Genomic DNA, 20,093 nt, shown 5'->3' on the forward strand with positions numbered 1-20,093 from the left:
CAATTTGTGTGATAAAGGTTGCCCATGGCTTGGCAGGCCTGACCTGCCCCAGTTACTTTTTCGCCGCACGTGTGACAAATACCTATGGACAAAATATCAATTTTACTCCTACAGTGTATTACAGTCTCTTTTTTAAACTTTTTTTTTTTAAGAGGTGCAATTAATATCTTCAAGCTGTGTGTCGGTGTCGCTATTTTTAGGGTTCAATGAGAGTGCTTTGTCACAACTATCACTCTACAGTTTAGTCGCATTGGTGAGGTTTAAAAATACCCCCTCGTCGATACTCGATACAATAAGATCCGCTCTTCAGGGTCAATTAACTGTCAGAAGCATATACGAATGCCGTAATACAGGATAGAATGAATTGGGGGGAAGTTAAGAAGGCCACTTACAACTATCAATGGGTAACACAGGCCCTGCCATTCCTTCAACGGTATTATCCTTTATCCTTCATTCGTTGCTCCCGTGACACTTGCAGTTTCGATTGTACGGGCTCAGTTTCACTAGGCCAGTCCCGCTCGAACTAGAATCCGCCAACGAGTCGGACTAGTCTATCTATAACGAGATTACTTACCGCGTCGAGAGCGCGCGACCTGGCCACGGGCTGTTTGCCGTCGTGGTGTGTACAGGACGTTATACACGAAGAATAGAAGCGGAAAAACGAAGAGGAACACTAAGCTCAACCTAAACGGCCAGCCACTTCTCGACTGACATTGGCTCGCTCGACTGAAGTTCCTATCCGCTCTCGACGCGGTTCTTTCAGTTCCTCGTTGCCTACGGAGTATATAGCCACGGCGAAAGCAATTTGCATCGAATGTGTTTATCTGCATTGATAAGTGTTTTACGGTTGCGTAAACTTGGTTGAGTAATTTTCGAAGACATTAAAACGACGAACATTAGACTTCTAACTTTATTACACGCGTTGGACATTTTAGAGACCGGATTTTTTTTTACTTTTATGTAACCCTTTCGCGATTGAATTTTCTTTCTGCAAGAATTTCTCGCGGATATTGAAATCGAGACGAAGTTTTGTTCGGGTATTCTCGAGTGAGACATATGTGTAGCGAAAGGGTTAACTTCGACGTATCTTCGGACTTCTATTGTTCGAAGATTCTCTTCGTTGAAACGGGGGAATAACTGATTACAATGTATAATGGATGTCGAGGAAAGTGTTCAATGTGAACACCACCTTACGGTGCTCACGACACATACACACGATCCAAGGGAGAGAGCCCCGAGTGTACGCGTGCACCAACAAACGCACGTAACGCGCACACTTGTGGCGCTTCACGTAGGTGCGAAGACACGTAGGTGGAAACGAATGGGCAGAGAGTGAATGTCAACGAAACGTCGCGTTAAAAAGTTTCGCGACACACTGAAACTTGACTCCATTTTCCGAAACCGGTCTAGAGGGGAGGGGAGGAGAGAAGTTGTGCCGTGGGAATTGGCACGGTACCCTGCTGCCTGCTGCTTTTTATTTCTTCGGTGAATTGTTTGGAATTATGGATTGGAACGTGTCGAAAATTAAGATCCCCTAATAACGGAATTATCGCTCGATCGTTGCATCTTAATCTCTTTCAGGGTGTTCTCGGTCGCCCGTTCGACCGACCACCAGTCATAAACCATACCCTTTTCGCATCAACACTCAAGCATACACCTAAATAACCTAAGGTTTTTAATTTCAATGCCCGAAGAAATTGGCTCGTAAACCCATTCACGCACTCTTCCGGGTTTTTCTTCACATCCTCCCACTAATTTACCACCTACTTCACCCCTAATTTTCTTTCTAACAGTTTCGTCCTCTTAAAAACAGAGTATCCACAGAAGCATGAAACAAACTGAACGTATACGCCACAGCTATTATATTTGAAATCTACAATAGTAGATAAACGCCTCTATTTCATCACTACCGTCATTAACGTATTAGATATTCAGTTGTTTTCAGCGCAGCGATTCTCTACGGATTCGACCATTGAATAGCATTCGAATAGCGGATTCGAGCATCGTCATCGTACATAGGGATACTATCAACAATGTTGGAAAAACAGACATTGTTATGATTACTGGGACACCCGGTATATTAGATCTCCCGGAAAATTCGTGGTGATTTTTAAGTAATTAAGCAAACTCCATATTTTTGGAGCTATAGCTTCTTGATTCTGTAAGATATGTGCTGGTTCGGTCTACAACCTTTCGCCATCTTTTCGGCAACTTGAAAATTTTATTTTGCCCAAAATTTTGCTGTTTTTCTTCGTTGCTTTAAGATCGAAATTTTCATGGACTACCTTCTATCATTTTTTAATTTTTGCTGAAACGAAAGAACTCTATTTTTTTCTGCAATTTAATTTGTCGATTCTGTAACGACAGAACTTTCAAAAGACACGTGAAAAAATGGTCTTTCAGAATAATACACGTACCAACAACACCTATCGAAAATCGACACGAACTTTCCAGACGACCTAATTAAATCGTGGCTAATAAAATGACTCGTTATTGCACGGATAGATTTATAGAAACAGTGAAATATCATCTGACGATCGTTTTATCGGTTGTTTCTTACCGAAGTATTCCCCCTCCTCCTCTTGCTTCTCCATCTCCTCTTCCAGTTGCCTTGTCAGCTCTTCGATTTTTCTCTCCGCTTCGGTGGGTCCCTGCAAGAAATAAATCACATCCCGCGTTCTGATCGGTACTGACAAATGGTGCCATAGATCGGGATGGGATTTCGTCACAGGGTAACATATTTTTGCATGCGGTTACAATAACGCTCCGAGTTGAAGAGGGAAAAAAAGAAAGAAGGGAGATACAGAGAGTGTTACATGCTTCACGAGGATGCGTACAGTGTATGAATAAAATATTGCGCGGTAACGATACAAGTGGTTGTCAGGAGCGAACAATTTACTGCGTATGATTCAGCGTGAGTTCGAGGAAAGAACTCGTCACGAATCGTAAGATATCGCGAGCGAATCGCGCGCGCCGTTTCTTTTAACGCGCTGCCAAATGTCTACGAAATCGATGAAATCATGGGCGGTTAGATTTCTCGCCGATCGCGGAAGCGACTATTTTATCGAATCCGTTCGAAATAATATTTTTCGTACGGACGAACCCCGTTTTAATCTTATCGTTACATAGGTCAAACGTTATGTAAAGTATCCAGCGATAGCGGCTGACATTTGTGAGATCATCGGTTAAATATGAAAAGCAACGTGTGTACATTTTCGTAACTCCCGTCTCTCCTTGGACAAGCATTGCATTACCAAGGAGAAACATGAGAAAAAAGAGTAGACAATTTTCATTATCTTTCTAATCGATAAACTTCGATAAAGAGACATCGCCGTTAAATCGGACCATTGTTAGAGAGTTAGCCGCAATTCCTTTTATATGATATCAGCATGCAAATAGATCAACGCTTGGCATTCGGCCAAAATAAATCGAAAGCAACGATGCGTTCCCCTAACCCAATTAACGTGATTGCAGTGTTACAGAGTGGACAGGTTTTGCAAACATAAAAAGCACAGCAGGGGAAAGGGTTAGCGTGTGTGCGTTTTTTCTTGTTTTCTTTTCTTTTCTTTTTTTTTTCACTATCGTATTAGCCAGTTTCTTACTGATTGCCTAGGTGGTATAACATTGTAGGGTAGCAGTCCCTTGCCGGATGTCGGTTTGATTGGTGGACTGACTGACTTTCTTTCCTCTGGTTCTGGCTCAGAGGGCCTTTGTAGCACAGGTACACCAGCATTTAAGAAAACTGGACCAGCCACACCACTGGTCACTCCTGGAGGGAGACTAGTGATTCTAGGCCCATGGATATTTGGATCAGATTCAGTGGTGTTTGGTGCACCTGTGGTCACTGGTGTTTGTACTTGACCACGTATAGGACTTCCAATGGTATTGTTTGTGGAAGGTGGTGATATGTGTCTTGGTGTATTAATCACATTTTGTGCAATTGTATCTGACGATGCTTGATTGTGGGTTGGACTTGCTTTTGGTGAACCTCTTACACCATTGTTATTGGCCACAATTCTGGATGAGTCACTACGGCTGGGTGAATATATGGGTGAGGTTTTTGATGTTTCTGAAGGTTCAGGTACATCGTGAACAAAGCTTCTGTCATTTTGTAGATTACTTAGTCTTAAATGTTCAGATGATCTGTTGGATGAATAAATTGGGGAATTTCTAGCAGGAAAATCTGGCCTAGGTTCTTGGTGGTGATAGTTTCTCTCACTTGGTGGTAATGCTCTACTTGGAGAATAACAGGGAGAATTGCGACAAGCAGATTGCTCTCCTTGCCTCACACCATACACCGGTGAGTTTCTTGCTTGAGTTTCTCCAGTAATGTTTGCACTTGTAGTTCTTGCGGTTGATTCAATGTACGGTTTGTAATTTTGGGGACTGTCTTGTCTGTATTGCGGCTGTTGTACACTTTCTATATGATTCGATGCTCTAAATCCGTGTTGTCCACTCATCGAACTGTCCAGAGATCCACGATAATGATGGGGTTCTGGAGGTAGACGTATTGGTGGAGACTCACTGTGATAAGGAAGTCCCGATCTAGGAGAATGTTGTTGTTGTTGTTGCTCAGAATTATAATTAAAATTCCTGGTTGGTGTTTGTAATTCAGATGGTGGCACGTAAGCACTTCTGCCAGCTTGATGATCCAAAGACGAGGAAGATCCTTGTAAGTACCTTGATGTAGAGGAATCGACAGAACGTTGTAAACTTGAACCGTCGTAACTTTGACCACGTATATTGCTTCCTCTTTGTTGAGTGTACGACAAACTCTGTGTCATACCTCTTTGATTTTGTGCTTGACCCACTTTACCAGTCATAACAACATAATCACCACCGTTAATTGTGGCTGGATGATAATAATTAGGTGGGACCTGAGGGCCTGGTTTATTTTGAGTGTTCTCTGGGAAATGCACCTCCTGAATATTCTCATAAACAGGAGGTGCTTCGTACGGGGGTAACTCCTTTGCTGGTGATGCAGACTGATACCGATTTCCAGTGGGCACCTGTGGTTGTGCTTTTCTAAAAGTAGGTTCGTAAGATTCACTTGCTAAAGAACCTCTAGGACTACTCTTGGGGCTCTTCCTAGACTCCACTGGATGATAATACGGCGGATGAGGTTGATTCTGTTGCGGATAGTAATCAATGTTTTCATATACCGGTGCTTGTTGATGACTCATCCGATTTTGATTCTGCTGTTGCTGTGCACTGATCTGTTCCACGGGTTTAGGTGTGGCAAACCTCGACGCAGCTATGATATTTTCACGTTCATACAGCTTATAATCAGTTGTCGACTGTCTGCAGGTGTCAGCATTGCCCTCAATGAAACTCTCAATAGCACCAACCGGTCTACCAGGCCCTCTGACATCCGTTCTACTTCCTGTATTCCTCGACACGGGTACCTGGGCCTCAGGTCGTGATCCCGCGACCCTACCGGTACCCGTTGCACCGCCGGCGTCAGTGGGTTCATCCCCAAGTTGCAGATAACCTAACTTTTGTACGTAAGAAGCGTCGGCCGAGTTACACATTGGCAGTGATTCACTTGTAAGGCGATCGTCGATAACAAAAACACTTTTTTTGCCTGTTGCGCAAAAACTGATTCACGGTATGGTTTAAAGGCAGGATCTCGTGAAAATCCTTGTAAAATGATTCGACATCGTTCAGGAAAAGCTGAATCAGCTCGTCGGTCGTCGTGTCAAATCGATCGCCCTCGACTCGATGCACCCAACCCCTCCAACTTTTTCTCACTTGCACTTCTTTTTCTCTGCAATCGCGATTTTCTCACGGAACACGACAAAACACGACGCACCTATCGCGGCCAAGTTTTTACACGGACGTAATCGGCAGGGCCGTTTTTCCCCCACGATTTTGGGATACGCCCCGCGATCACGGCGCCTCGAACTCGCGTCTCCTCGTTTCGACTAGCGTCCGTACACCGGCAAATCTCACAGTCTCGTCCTGCCACGAAAAATCACCACCTGCGAAAATTCACACGATACGCACACACATGCACCCCGCACGCATCGTGGTTCGTCAAACCAGATACCTGCGAGACATTTTCCCCTGCTACGAGTCATCCAGATACGGCCTGAATCTATCCTACTTATCCACGGTGTGGCGCCACCATTACTACGTCATGGTTTATGGTTAAGAAAAGTAAGATCCCTGCAATTCAACCGATGATTCATCCATACTGATCATCCAACGAGTAGAATTGGCGCTCTCGTCGACAGAAACTGGAAACTTCACTTACTCCGATATATGTAGTAACGTACTTCTTTTCAGGTACAACGAAGTACCACTGCATTTCCATAGACTGTAAAATACAGCTTATCCTACGCGTTTACATATTCATTACAAACCATTTAAAGAGTAGAACTTTCGTTCGAGCGTTTCACAAAGGAGAGAGTAGGTTTTTCTACGAGTACAAAGGCTGTCTAAAAAAAAAATGTCCCTCACGGTTTGCTTTCCTTAAAGAAAACGGTACGAATGTTTGTGCATTTAAATGAAGATATCTTCATCGAAAACAGGTAGGAACTTTGCACGAGATCGTTCTCTCCCCTCTTCACCATCTTTCTACCGGTCTCTTTAGGTAGAGCAGAGACGTAAATGCATTCAGTTCTGGCCGAAACAGGTTTTTTTCGGGAACTACCTAGGAACAGAATGGACAGGTCGACAGGTAAAGATACAGGAGCCTGTCTCGCGCGCCATCATGCATTCACGTGAACCGTGTTCGGCATAATAATGCATCGTAATTCCAATACCATCGTCCCGTGTATTGTGTATCTGCTACAATCAACACGATGGAAATTATCTATCAGGAACATCTCTCGCATAGAGTTACTACTTCTACGGAGGAATTTCATCGATAATTAAGAAGAAAAGAAGAAAAATGGTTGGAGAAATTTTCGGGTTTATTTATCGCACCAATCGAAATTAACAAGTTCCTGTTACGATTGCGTTTTGAAAAGGCTTCTTGTCCTCTCGAATGAAAAATGAACCGATAAAAGGCATCGATTCTCGTTAGTCTTAAAGATTTAGGATAATCGACGCCTTGTTCACGAGATCTCGTAACCGACATCGTGATCGATGGATTCTAAGAACGACCAGAAGCAATGAAATTAATCACGCGTACCCGCTGTATCGTGTTCCTTCTTCACCCTCGATTAATTTGCAACAATTGACATACATAATGCATTAGCTACCGTTGCTGCGGAGTGTGTCTTCTTCAATTAGAGTCGAACGAACGCAGGCAACCGTTATCTCTCGATCGACGGAGATGAAATAACGTTTCTATTCTATTCTTCGGAGGAAGAAATAAATATTTTTTTTTTTGTTAATTTTTTATTTTTTCGTTGCTTCTACCAGAGTCGATCCGAGTTGGCTGAGGTTTTGCACGTGTGTTGCCGTAACCGAGAGTGTCTGTCGTCCTACGCGGGAAAGGAACCGACTTTTCTATTCGTTCGTGTCTCGCAGCTGTTCGTTGGGTCGCGATAACGTGGGCGAAAGCGACCTCACTCAACGAAAATTTTATATTTTCGAAAGGTGAGCAAAAATCCCGGATTTCTAGCCTTCGAGCCACCCACCAGCCTCCTGCTGGCACCCACGTTTTTCCAGGCACCTGCGACACACGATTGGTCAATACCTGTTGATCGATCGCTTGATAACACCTTTGACGTAACACGGTACGTGTATAGAGTTTGTCTTTTCATTAGCCTGCTTCTTTGGTTATTTTAATACGACATTTGTAAACATGTAAGCAGCCCATAACAATTTTTTTTTTCGCGAGGGAAAATAATTGAAGATGCCCTGTGTTTATTCTTGGCGCGTGAAAGGGTTGAGGCTGAAGAACCTTGCTTAACCCTTTCGTGACTAAAGTTACTTTTTTAAATTTCTTATGGATTTTAGTTACGATAATATTAGTGAGTCGTATTTCGATGTTTGTTTAGGATTTTTTAGCCGGGAAATCGACTAAAATCGTCCCTCAAGCGTGGAGAGTCTTTTCCCAGACTTCCATTACGAGGACGCTGTTTCTAAGTGAATCGAGGCGATAAAATTCGCCGAATACCTTAAAATCTATCGCAGAAATCAAGTTCCAATCGTGCTACGAAGATTGAATAATTTGCAGAATATTTTTTAAGTCGATTGAAACGATGAAAGAAAAATCCCAAAACGGAGGCTCTCCCTTCCATATTTCCGAATAAATAAATACCAGAACATTTTCGATAGAGTAGTATAAAGTTGATTGCGTATCGGATAGAGAAGTGTGCAGGTAGATGCGGCCGCAACGTGTGTGTCGCAAGCGGAAGTGCAGAAAGGTACGCGGCGATTCGCTTCTGTCGAAGCCGCGGTACGATATGACATCGGGTTCTCATGTACCCGCCACATCGGTACGGCAATAAACACGCGGCTTACGACCATAAGATCGCACATGTGTTCACGTTCTACACGCGCTTACGCATTTACGTACGCGTAAAGAGCGTGGCTAGCGTGGAGTACACAGGAAACGTGCAGCTCTCTGGTTCTACCCGCATGGCTCGGAATGCACGAGAATAGAATCGCGTTTGACCGTGTGTAGGTGCACAATAGAACAACACCCACAATCTACCGTAGCGTGTACATGTGTGTGTGTGTAGATGAGAGAATTATGTTTGTTGGCGTGCTGGATAAATGTAGTGTACACAGTGGACGCGCGTATATTAATGCCCGCTTAACTACATCCTCTGTGCGTACGATATACGCGTGTCTGTGTGGGTGTACGTGTGTAAATTGTAATAGATCGTGCACCTGTGTGGACACTAATACACGTGAAAGAAGGGACAGGCGTGTAGAATGCATACGATACAAGGAGTGCAGGTTGTTTCTCGACCCTAGTTGCACGCTGACTAGGCGGAAAGACGATTTCGTTTTTGGTTGAAGATGAAGGGTTGATGTACGAGGTTTGATAAGAAAAATGTACTTGGATTGGCTTTGTAAGAGATTGTTAATAAAGAATGATTATTATGAATTTTTGAATTGTTATTGTGAATTAACCATTTGCACTCCACCTCCGTTCCATTACAATTCCATTCAAGTTTCATTTATGTTGAAATAACGCAAATTAAAATAAAATAAAAATTAATGAATTCGCAGAAAGAATTTTTTCTCGAAATAAAAGTCTCACTGTAAAAATGTATCTACTTCGATGAGTCCTATTTTAAAAATCACCCAGGTGAAAAGAATCGAATTACAAAACCACCGTCTAATCTCTAAAGGAGAAAATACTCTATATAAACTCCAGTTAAATCGACGATGCTAACACACATCATATTGTGTCATCAATTTTTCTCTTCACTTGCGAGATCTTCAGTTGCACGCACAGTCGGTGTGTGTGTTTTTTAAATCAAACCTCCTATCCCAGAATCGAGATCGTCTAATTAACTCGACGCATAATTAGCCGCTTTCTGTTTACCGATTTATACTGCTCGAGATCGCTGTTGATTCACATACGTGAGTAAATAGCTGGATGACGGTCCCCGGCTTTCTACCGAAGAAGAACATGCGAGCGTGTGATTCTTGTTCTGTCGACAATCATGAAAGTTTTGTCAGCAGCTCGTTCATTTTCGACATGTTAGAACGTTAAATTTAGCCGACGTGTAAATTTCCATCTGTCCCCCTTTCTGTATAATAAGTTTCTTCATTTACGCCGTCGTCGCATACCGTCCAAGCTGCTTTTTATGCCACCGAATCGAATTCCTACACCTTCTAGTGCCATACGCTCCAAGCAACGGAAGTCTTGCCGGTTCTCCCGTTTAACAAACCTGCATATGTGTACACGCTGCATGTGTTTCCCTCGTACGTGTCCTGTTTTACACGGTTGTATGCGTGTGTAAAGCGAGGTTTGTGTCGCATATGTACGCTTCGTGCACGTTGCTTCTTGGTCGCTACCTTGTCAGGAATTCAGACGGAAGCCATATCCATGCCTCGTGAGTTCCCCTCAGTCCTGAGAGATTTTCATCGATTACGCTCGATCTTAATAAGTGCATCAACTTGTTGGAAATTTATCGGTATTCTCGTTGAGAATAATTCATTTCGGATACTTTGAACACTCGGGACAATCCGAAATTCGAACGCTTTGAATATTCGGTACAATTCGAAATTCGAACGCTTGGAATATTCGGGACAATTCGAAATTCGAACGCTTTGAATATTCGGGACAATCGAAAATTCGAACACCTTGAATACTCGGTACAATTCGAAATTCGAATGCTTTGAATATTCGGCACGATCGAAAATTCGAACGCTTTGAATTTTTGGTACAATCGAAAATTCGGACACTTCGAATATTCGAATTACCCAAATAAAGAATTCATATTCAAAGTTACCCAAATTATTCGAATAGTTCCATAGTATAACTGTAAGTTTCACAGCTCCAGTTTCACAGCTCCAGTTTCACCACCATATTCCTAAAACTTCTCATCATAGAGCTACAACCTTGGCCACTTACTAGAATCACCTCGTAACACACCTAGCGATGATTGTCATTATCGAGGCTCGTCTCGATCAATCAGATAGACAAGAATTTTTATATTAATTAACATCAACACGCGAAGTTAGTATTTTCACGTGGTGTGTAACTACATTTCTCGATACGAAACTCATCGAAAGTGGCACGAGACTTAATGACCCGATTTGCAATGCAAACGATCCTCGTGATGCGTGGCACGTTGCTGTTTCACGTGGAATTGTTTCGTTCCAAAATCCACGTGAACCACAGGTATACTTTATCAACGTTCGAATCAATAAATATTACAGTTAGGAACGGAAGAATGTCGATTCCACGAAATTCCTCGCCTGTTCCTTTATTGCACACCATTCTCCTCTCTGTATACGATCGATTCACAACCGTGATTTCGATAGGAGCGAACACCTTTCCAGCTTGGCGTATAAAAAAACGGCTTATTAAGAATTAACCATCGTTAATTTTACCCACGTTTCTTTCACGTTCTCACAACGAGGAGAACTGAGTCATCGGCGTGGCGACTCCGTGTCAGGTGGTTCCTCGTTATCCTGCAAACGCATCTTCATTGTCGAATAGTGCCGCGTTTGCAGAGAAAATAATCGCCAGAACGACCACACCGCCGCACCATTACCATCATCCGTGGCACGTTCGCGGTTCCCATCTATCCTGCAGAAAACAATAGGTCGTCCGACAAAGAAGCAAAACGAGAGAGAAAAAGAGAAGGCCGCCGCTTTCCTTTCTCAGAGGCTCGCGGAGCTGAAAGAACGACGACCAGGGGCCTCTCGAGGTAGGCTTTCGAAGAGAGGCGCGCGAGCTCGATCCTGAAAGCAAGAGGAAGCCGACCATGTGTTTCAGAACCGCCTAGCCTCTAATTGATAATGCTAATTAACTTTTGCAAATAATACCAGATCTGTGAAACGATTTGTGGGTTTATGGAAAGAAACGTGTTCTTTCGGTCACGAAGGAAGATCCTTCGAATGGATAAGAAGAATTAGTGAAAGCAAATTCCCTTGTGATGAGAAGAAGAAAAAGAAAGATTATTGATCGAGGAAATAGCAAGGAAGCCTTTCGAGTTGCGTGACGTTGGAAAGAAAAAAGATGAGAATCTTGAAATTGATTAGAAACTGTGAGGGAACTAAGGAAATTCGCGCCAGTCCACGACTGTACAAATGACGAGTATATGTAACGAAGAGTTAATTTGCCTCTCTCACGCGAGTCAGGAAGGCCGTTATTCGCGAAGGACGCTTCCCACGTTATTTCGCGTCAGATGTACGCCACTGGCCGTTCGTCTCGTCCAAGGGGACGATCCTGAAATTTTTGTTCGAGCATCGTTAAAGCTAATTTTCTAATTTAACCTCTAATTAGAGGAAGTTTTACTTGATTCTCTCAAAGGGGTTGAATACGGTACAAATTTCTCTCACAGGTATGTCGAACGTTGCGTTCGTTCGTCTTTTTTTTCGCAGAGTCTTACAGCGAGAGTACAATTTTTGCATTTTCAAACGAACAATCGAGATTAGCTGATGCAAAACGAAAGTGTAACCAGACTGTCGAGGATCTTACGAGACTGATCGATTTTAACGAGGATTGGCTATCGTATAGTCTGTTTCTTTTTCAGGGAAAATTCAAGGAAACGGTGTAAATTAGGAGTGATATTCGGCTGTTTGGATGAAAGTCAAAGGAATACTTGGAAATAGAATTTGATGAGACTGGTTTCGGTCGAAGTCAAACGAGACGGTCACGCGCTACCAGTTGCAAGGTATGAGTGTCGAAACACCCCATAGTGCTCCAGAAGTTCGGGTTTCCAGATTCCAACCGTTCCCCGTTTCTCCAAAACCTGTAAATATTTTCATTCGAATTTTCTCTATGTGAAACAGTCACCTAACCGACAAAAAGAATCGACGAAGAAGAGAAAAAATGGATTCACCGCGGTGATTGTTGTTCTTGTGGCAGAAACGATTGTGAGATTCGTTTCATCATGGCTGGCGACGGGAACCGGGGAAAATATGGAGAATTCGTGCCGGAAATACGAAATTCTTGAGCAACGAAAGTGTCGAGCGTTTAGCACGATGGCAGGAAATGCGTAACACGCTGCGGTGAAAACTCGATCGCACCTTCATCATATCCTGAAATTAACAGTCACGATCGGAGTTCCCAGACTTGAAAGAAAAAAAAAAAAAGGAACTAGTTTCATTAGCGATTAGAATTGAGAAAATTCACTCGTGTCGCGTTTCACAGAATGTATATCAGCTAACGCGTAATCTTAATTGCATACGGGATAAGATCAGGAGTTTATTTTCCCACGTGTAGAGACACCTTGTTTCGAATCGAAAGTTACTTAGAAAATCTACAATCGACACGAAAATCTATCGACAGAGCGAGGCAGTATTTTCTAGGCTATCGAATCGATTAGAATTGGCAATTCGTTTCACGTGACCGGTTCGAAAATCGTTCGAGTTACACGCGATCCGTTTTAAATAGAGGATCACCGGAAGAGTTTGGTCGTATCCTGACTTCGAAATCGATCGACAGATCGATCGTTCGTTTTTCACGAACTTGCATTCACGGAAGTGTACAATTTTTGGAATTACCACCTGCTGGCTAGGTATGCCGGAAATATCGACACCCTTTTCTTCTTCTTCTCTCGAATTATACCTCGTAATTTCAACGGAAACTGCTTGCGTCTGAAAATCCGTGTCACGTAGTACCTGCATGCCGCGAAAGATTAATAAATCTGAGAAAGTACGATCATTGGGAACGTTCCGTATGATTCACGAGATAATTACACCTATATTCTCGTTTCGAATGTGGCCAATTCGTTCAGTGATATACGCGGTTATAGATCGTTCGAATGTACCTCACTTATCGTCGTCACTTATCGTGTACAGTTATCGTGCGTTGCACGAGTCACTGCTTCGATCAAAGATCAACAAATGAACTGTGATTTATTGATTGTTGCGAAACTGTTTGTATATCGAGATAGCGTGCAAGCTTGTTGCAGCAAGCAGATGTCGAATACGTGACAAAACGCGCGACACAATGATTGTCCACGTGTGCATCGTTTGTAAGAGGGCTGCGACACTTGGAATAGTCGGACTAATCGAACAATTCGGATAATTTCCAATTCGAATTCTTTATTCCAAAGATTGGAATAATTCGGGCTATTTCGAATTCGAATTCTTTATCGGGATAATTCGGATAATTTCCAATTCGAATTTTTTATCCGGAAAATTCGAATATTAGAATTTTTTATCGGGATAATTCGGATAATTTCCAATTCGAATTCTTTATCCGGAAAATTCGAATATTAGAATTTTTTATCGGGATAATTCGGATAATTTCCAATTCGAATTTTTTATCCGGAAAATTCGAATATTAGAATTCTTTATCGGGATAATTCGGATAATTTCCAATTCGAATTCTTTATCCGGAAAATTCGAATATTAGAATTATTTATCGGGATAATTCGGTTAATTTCCAATTCGATTTCTTCATCCGGATAATTTTAATATTCGAAGCGTTTGAATTTCGTAAATTTCGAATATTCGGATTTTCGTAAGAGCCTTAGTGTGCAACTCACGCAATTGCCAGACTATGGCTTCGTAATTTCGAACAATAATGAACCCCGTTCCGTGTAATTTCCCCCATCTTTTCGTAAACCCCGTAACGAGTGATGCATGAAGTAACGGCACACGTGTATCGACGTTAATTAATTGCATAGGTACGCGAGACTGAAGCCGGTCGAGGTAACTTCCTTCGTACTTTACCTCCTGACTTCGTATAAAAGTTCTTTAGACGGGTGCGTGTCTACGCAATTTCGCGTAAGTGGACACGCACGCACGTCAGTTGACACAGCAAAGATCGTGTCTGTGTGTATATAGGAGACATTGTGCAAGCAAGCCAGAGTTGCGTGCTCGCTGAAATAGGAGCACGAGTTTTAAGGAGGGAGACGATTTTCAGTAATTGACATTGTTCCTTCCGACGGATTTTGCGTTCACAGTGAACGGTACTAAATCGTTGTGGCTCCTCGTAGCGGTACAGCTGGTACACATAACGCTTAGAAGAAAGAATCCTGGCGGAAAATGTCCGGAGCATTTACCTTAGCAAGCTCGATCTATTAGGTTTGATTTAATTTCGATTCCAAAAAAATAAACGTGATGTCTAATTCAGTTTTTCGTGATAATTAAATACAACTATTTTCTGACGACCTACACAAGTTATTTTATGGAAACAATAAAGTTAGAAATATTTTGGATACTTTTTGACCCTTCCTTAGACTTCCTAGGATTGAAATTAAAGGTATCATCTTTGATAACGTTAAATTAGTGACTGTAACCTCTACAGAATTAATCATCTCTAATGTTGTGACTTAAAGGGATCACTTTTACGTGCTTTTTCACCACAAAGCAAAAGCGAATATTTCTCAAGTTAGTCTGTTTCACCAGAATACCCACGAAGTGCTCGACAAGATCGTAAAAGCAGCACGAAAATGGTAACTCAGTGCCACAAAGCTCGAATGGCAATTTTTATTTTCGTTTGTTACGGTTTGGTAAGCGAGGTTCCGCCGGAAGTGGAAGCGATTTAAGTGTTGCGCGCCGGAAACACACGGGGAGACCTCGTGGAATAGATCGAACATGCATTGTTCGTCGCGAAATCGCGCTTGCACCAGGAAGTGGAGGCTCGTTTCCAGGAAGAAGGTGAAAATGTCTGTTGTAGGATCGCCGGGCTCGTAATGAGACGGAAAGTGATGGTACTGTTATATCCTCCGACCTGTCTTCTTAATCTCGAACACGTCATTCAGTCACGCTTTGATTGATAATTGTATTGTGATCGAGTCGGTGAAACGAGGAAATTCACGGTGTCTTTGTTGCGTTTCGTGTCATTCCGCTTATTAGATTCTGTCACGAAAAAGATATACGAGGCTGGTTCCGAGGAAAAGAGCGTCCATTATTCCCTCCGCGTCGCGTTTCCTCTTTCATCAGGATGCTTTCGCGTGTAATCATGCTAAAGTGGGCTTTATTACGCGAAAACACACAAAAGTAACGATCGTAGGTACGTGCGGCAAGGGATGGAAGGTGCAACGATCGAGCCGCGCCTTTCTAAGGGTGCGGCATGTTCGAGGGTGTGGTGTTTGCTGCACGACAATGCCACGTGCCTGCTCCCTTATCCCTCATCCCTCTTTTATAGGCATGCATTAATACACCGCATCCTGTGTAATTAACAAAAGAAAGCCTCCCGCAAGGAGCACATGCTCGCCAAGAATATTCCATTTACGTGACACGTGAGGTAAGTTTCGACGAAGATATTTCAAGTTTACTTAACACAGTGATCCCAAAATTTTGGCTGAGAGTGTAGAGTATTGAAAATTTATCGCTCTGTTCCTTTGGTGTGCGTTAAAGAATTATTATTTAATTATTTTTGAGAAATAGAGAAAGATGATATGTCTGCTTATTTATTAAAATGATTTTAAAATTACCACTTAGAAATTGTTACTATAGCTTTGAAGGATAACTTCGTAATACGGAGTTAATTGGCTGGAAATGAATTTTTCTCTACTTCTTCTCAAACTCATTCTATAAATCATATTCACGTAATACGTCTAATTACCGCTACGCTTGAACCTTGATCTCAGCAGCGAGGTTCCAGTTATAATCATCGTTCAATTTGTCGATTCTCTATTCCACATTTAGCACGTGTAGAACTCGAAGGTGTAGATAAGACAGGAAGAAGTTGAATGAAGATTCGCGAACAGACAGGATGATGTACGTTCTGATTCTCCATAGATGATAGATCCGCATGGGAAGAGGATTTATGCTGTAGCGGCGTCTATTGTCAGTGGGCGATCAGAATTGTTTACCCTATGACTTACTCGCCGGCCTCTTAGTCATAAGTTATTCGTCATACGATATTCAACGAGCTACGTACAACGGCGTAAACGTGACGTACGCCTTGAGATAAAAAGAGTTAACAATGGAACACGACTGTGCCTCGGCCGTGGAATTATCAATCGTATTTGTCGAACGTGAGATGCGCCTCGAATTTCCTCCCCTGCTCGATAACTCAAGGGCAGGAGATTGTATTCACATTCTTTTTAACCCTTCAACTCTCGTATTCTTTTCAACTTGACATAACACCAGAAATAATCGATTTTATTTTTTAACAAAATTATTTTCTAGGCATATGAGAAAATTTTTAACAATAGAAAAGATAATGGAATATGGAAATTTAGAGAAAATAACTCGAGAAGTACGTGAGATACAGGGTTAATTAAAATTCTGACAGATTTATCGTTCGAACGAGAAAGAAGAAGCGTACGAAACGTTGAATTATTTTTTCTTCCGAGTATAGTTTTGGGCCTGGCAAGGGTCTGCTGATTCGTCTTCTCGTTCGTTGCCCCTCGTTGCCCCCTGTCAACTCTGTCTGAAGAAATCGGAAAGTTCACGAAGCGTGTAATCTAAGCCAATCGCCAGGCAGAATGCAGGAGTTGACCTACATGTGCACAGCCGCTCCCGAATCGCCGATCCTATACCCCCGGGATCAATTAATCCATTATGCAACGCGAACACCATCAGGGGTAATTACTTTTGTCGTCAATTAAACAGCCGTGACGTAACGCTCGAGTACTCTGCCGACGTGCAGCTTTGCAAAAATATCCCGCTTGAATAATCCGTTGTGATTTTCTCGCTACGTTTGAAACTTGTACTCGGACTCACGCCTCTTAGGAAAGGAAATCGGTTATTAACTTCGAGCAATATCACGATTTAGCACCTGCGGTATGACTGGACTAGTTTCCCCCCAGCTCAGAATGACTTTTCCTTTTTCTCTGATTCGAAACGGCGAACTAACAACCATTCAAGAAAATTAACCAATTTCGGAGATTAAATTAAATCGGAATTAAATTAAGTGAAATTTTGTAAACTTTGTTTATTTATTTCTCTTTTCTTCTTCTTTGCGACGAAATGCGAAGAAGAACCGTTTAGAAAATGCAACAAACTCCTGAGATTTCATCGAGATTGAACGAAGTTAACTAATTTGAACGAACGGAAATTTGACAAACGTTTCCCTTCCTCCTCTTTCTTCGTTCGTTTCACTTTTCTTTTTCTGTGTGACCAAATATGAAGAGCGATTTTCGTGAGAGGTTTCAGCTTATCGTTTATGCTCGTTGTTCCTCTTCTTGCTGCGTTAATGAAGTCGGCCTGAAAATAGTGGCGGCGTCAGACGGGGCCCTCTCGTTGCCCCAGCGATGAAAGCAACACTCATGGGAATGAAGAACTCATCGAAGAACTATCTCTCGTGAACTAGATGCCGTCAGCGAATCTTGTTACAGCGAATGCCGCGGGATATGCAATCGAGAGATATCTCTCGCGGAGCTTCCCTCGATCCACTTAAAATTTTTTGGACCCCGTTACTCTGCCTTTCTTGCACTACTTGCATCAGAAGGATGCGAGTATACGCAGGCTGCTCGTATCGCGCATAGGAAACACTTACTCCTTCTAAGAACCTCCATCCGTAAAAATATTAGGTCGTCTTAACACAGTGTCTATATTTCATTTCACCGACGCGTCCATTTCGCAATATTAAAAGAAACTCATTTCCTACTCTTTCTGAGAACCTCCTCCACTCGTAAAAAAATATTCCGTCGTTTGTGACGTAGATAAGAAAGATTTTTGTACTGAATTAAGTCACTTACTCTAGATCTGTGTCATGTAAAATGAACGATGTCAATTGAATAAAAATTTTAAATATTGTACCAGTGAACCTACGATATTTCAGTTGACAATATTAAAAAATAAATTTCCTACTATTCCTAAGAACTTTCATCCATGAAAATATTAAATTACCATGACGAATAATTCCTACTTCATTTGACAATATTAAAAAGCAAATTTCCTACGTTTTTAGATACTTAAAATATTTCATTGTACAAGTAACAATATTGCAATTGAATTATCGCGTTGAAGTGATTGAAAAAGTCGAAGGGGGAAATGATTATTTGTCACGATTAGCAGTCTATCTTGTTTAGCCAACAGTAATCTCCCCCAATTATCCCGGGGACCGTGTTAAACAAATCACTTAACAAACAACACGGTGTTATCGGATTAGTGTACAGTTACAGACGAAAGCAACACCCATGGGAAACGAGGCGAACTCGCCGATGACCATGGGGAAAGGGACCACTCGATGTTGGGGTCCCTTTGAATGCATGCAGCACGAACTGGTCCCGGAAATCAGTCCCCGTCACGCAGACCGGAAGCTGGACGTTGCCAACGAAGGAGGATTGACATTAAATCCCATCGATCCTTTCCTCCCTCGGAAACAATTGCCCCTCTCGTTTTAACACATTACAAATTAAACCTTCCTATTGAATTAACCTCTTTAGGAACACTGACGTATAGGAAACATTCAGATTTTTCAAAAATTCCAATATTTTTGATAGAAAAAGTCTGAAAGTACAGTGAATTAAGATAATAAAAAATATTTTGAGACTAACTACCTGCTAATTATTGGTTCAAATAAATCTTTACAACCCTTCCAGTAACAATTTATGTCTAAAATGCAGAATTTCTCCGTTAAAACAGCAAAAACGATAAATCCATCTCTTTCAACACATTCCAAATGAGAAACCTCTAAATCAAACGAACTCTCTGCTAATTGTTTCCTTCAACAAACATTTACAATCCTTCGAGTAATAATTCTTCATTTTAAGACCTACAATCAAGCGAGGAAGAAAAAAGATTCTACGTTGATTGCAGTGATACAACAGTTTGACGGTTCGTTTCCGCCACAGGTCCCGTAGCCTGAAATTTAAAGATCCCCGGGGGCAACATTATTTTCAGGTCGTAACACTCGGTTTAAGACGATATTCGGTTTCGTTACCGGCGAACAGGTTCGCCTTGCAAGGTGAGATGCGTGCTTCTCCCGTTCTTTCATTCTCCTCCACATTCTCCGACTGCTCGTTTTCGTCTCTCGTACCTGTACGCAAGCTTCACTCTACACGCGCTCTATCTCGAGAGTGTGTGCGGAGACACTTCAACGTGTACGCAAAAGGTGGGTTTGTGTGCAGGTGGGCGTACGGCGTGCACAACCTGGCAGAAGAATTGCACACGAAGGAAGAGACTCGCCTGTGGGAAAGTAACGCAACACCATGAGAGCCAGAGGCCTGGACCGCTGCTGCCAAACTCCCATAGCGGCGTGTGCATGCCATAGTGGTGCTCGAAGCGTTCGCTGCGTGCACGAGGATAAAGTGGCTGACCACCGTGGTTCCGATCTGCTCTCTGCCTCCGTTCTAGCCGAGTTCCCGTGCCCCGGCCATTCCGATTCTCCCTGTGTATGATTTACCGAAACCACCTTCGTTCTCCGGCATTCAGCGAAAAGTTGAATAATTTTGGATGTGAAGGAGTCCGTGAGCGAGAAATCGAATGATTTTTTAATTTTAGTTGGGGCTCTTTTTTTAATTTGCTGAAGAATTTTTTGGGGGAAGTTTGGCGGAATTATTGAGTCTTCGAAGCTTTGGGATTTGAATGCGAAGTTTCGATTAGCTTCCGAGTCAATGAGGAGTTGAGTAATTGCGAAGCTTCCACTGTGAACGATT

The 20,093-nt window shown here is 42.3% G+C and overlaps 2 protein-coding genes across 2 annotated transcripts in view; one reads left to right on the forward strand and one right to left on the reverse strand.

Moving 5' to 3' along the window:
- LOC108571302 (LIM domain-containing protein jub) overlaps positions 1-5,595 on the reverse strand; it is a 6,977-nt gene extending 1,382 nt beyond the window's left edge. Inside the window, 4 exon segments of the mRNA XM_017933307.1 lie at positions 1-2; positions 4-82; positions 2,561-2,651; positions 3,603-5,595. The exon segment at positions 1-2 is cut by the window's left edge and continues 74 nt beyond it. Coding sequence (XP_017788796.1) covers positions 1-2; positions 4-82; positions 2,561-2,651; positions 3,603-5,531 — 2,101 coding nt within the window. The 5' untranslated portion in view covers positions 5,532-5,595.
- An 897-nt stretch (positions 5,596-6,492) lies between these two features.
- LOC108571210 lies at positions 6,493-7,552 on the forward strand. The gene is given in 4 exon segments (XM_017933208.1): positions 6,493-6,532; positions 6,648-6,718; positions 7,480-7,520; positions 7,522-7,552. Coding segments are annotated over 4 exon segments (183 nt in total).
- The last annotated feature ends 12,541 nt before the right edge of the window (positions 7,553-20,093 follow it).

The sequence above is a fragment of the Habropoda laboriosa genome, unplaced genomic scaffold (assembly GCF_001263275.1).
Source record: "Habropoda laboriosa isolate 0110345459 unplaced genomic scaffold, ASM126327v1 scaffold57, whole genome shotgun sequence".
Lineage (NCBI taxonomy): Eukaryota > Metazoa > Arthropoda > Insecta > Hymenoptera > Apidae > Habropoda > Habropoda laboriosa.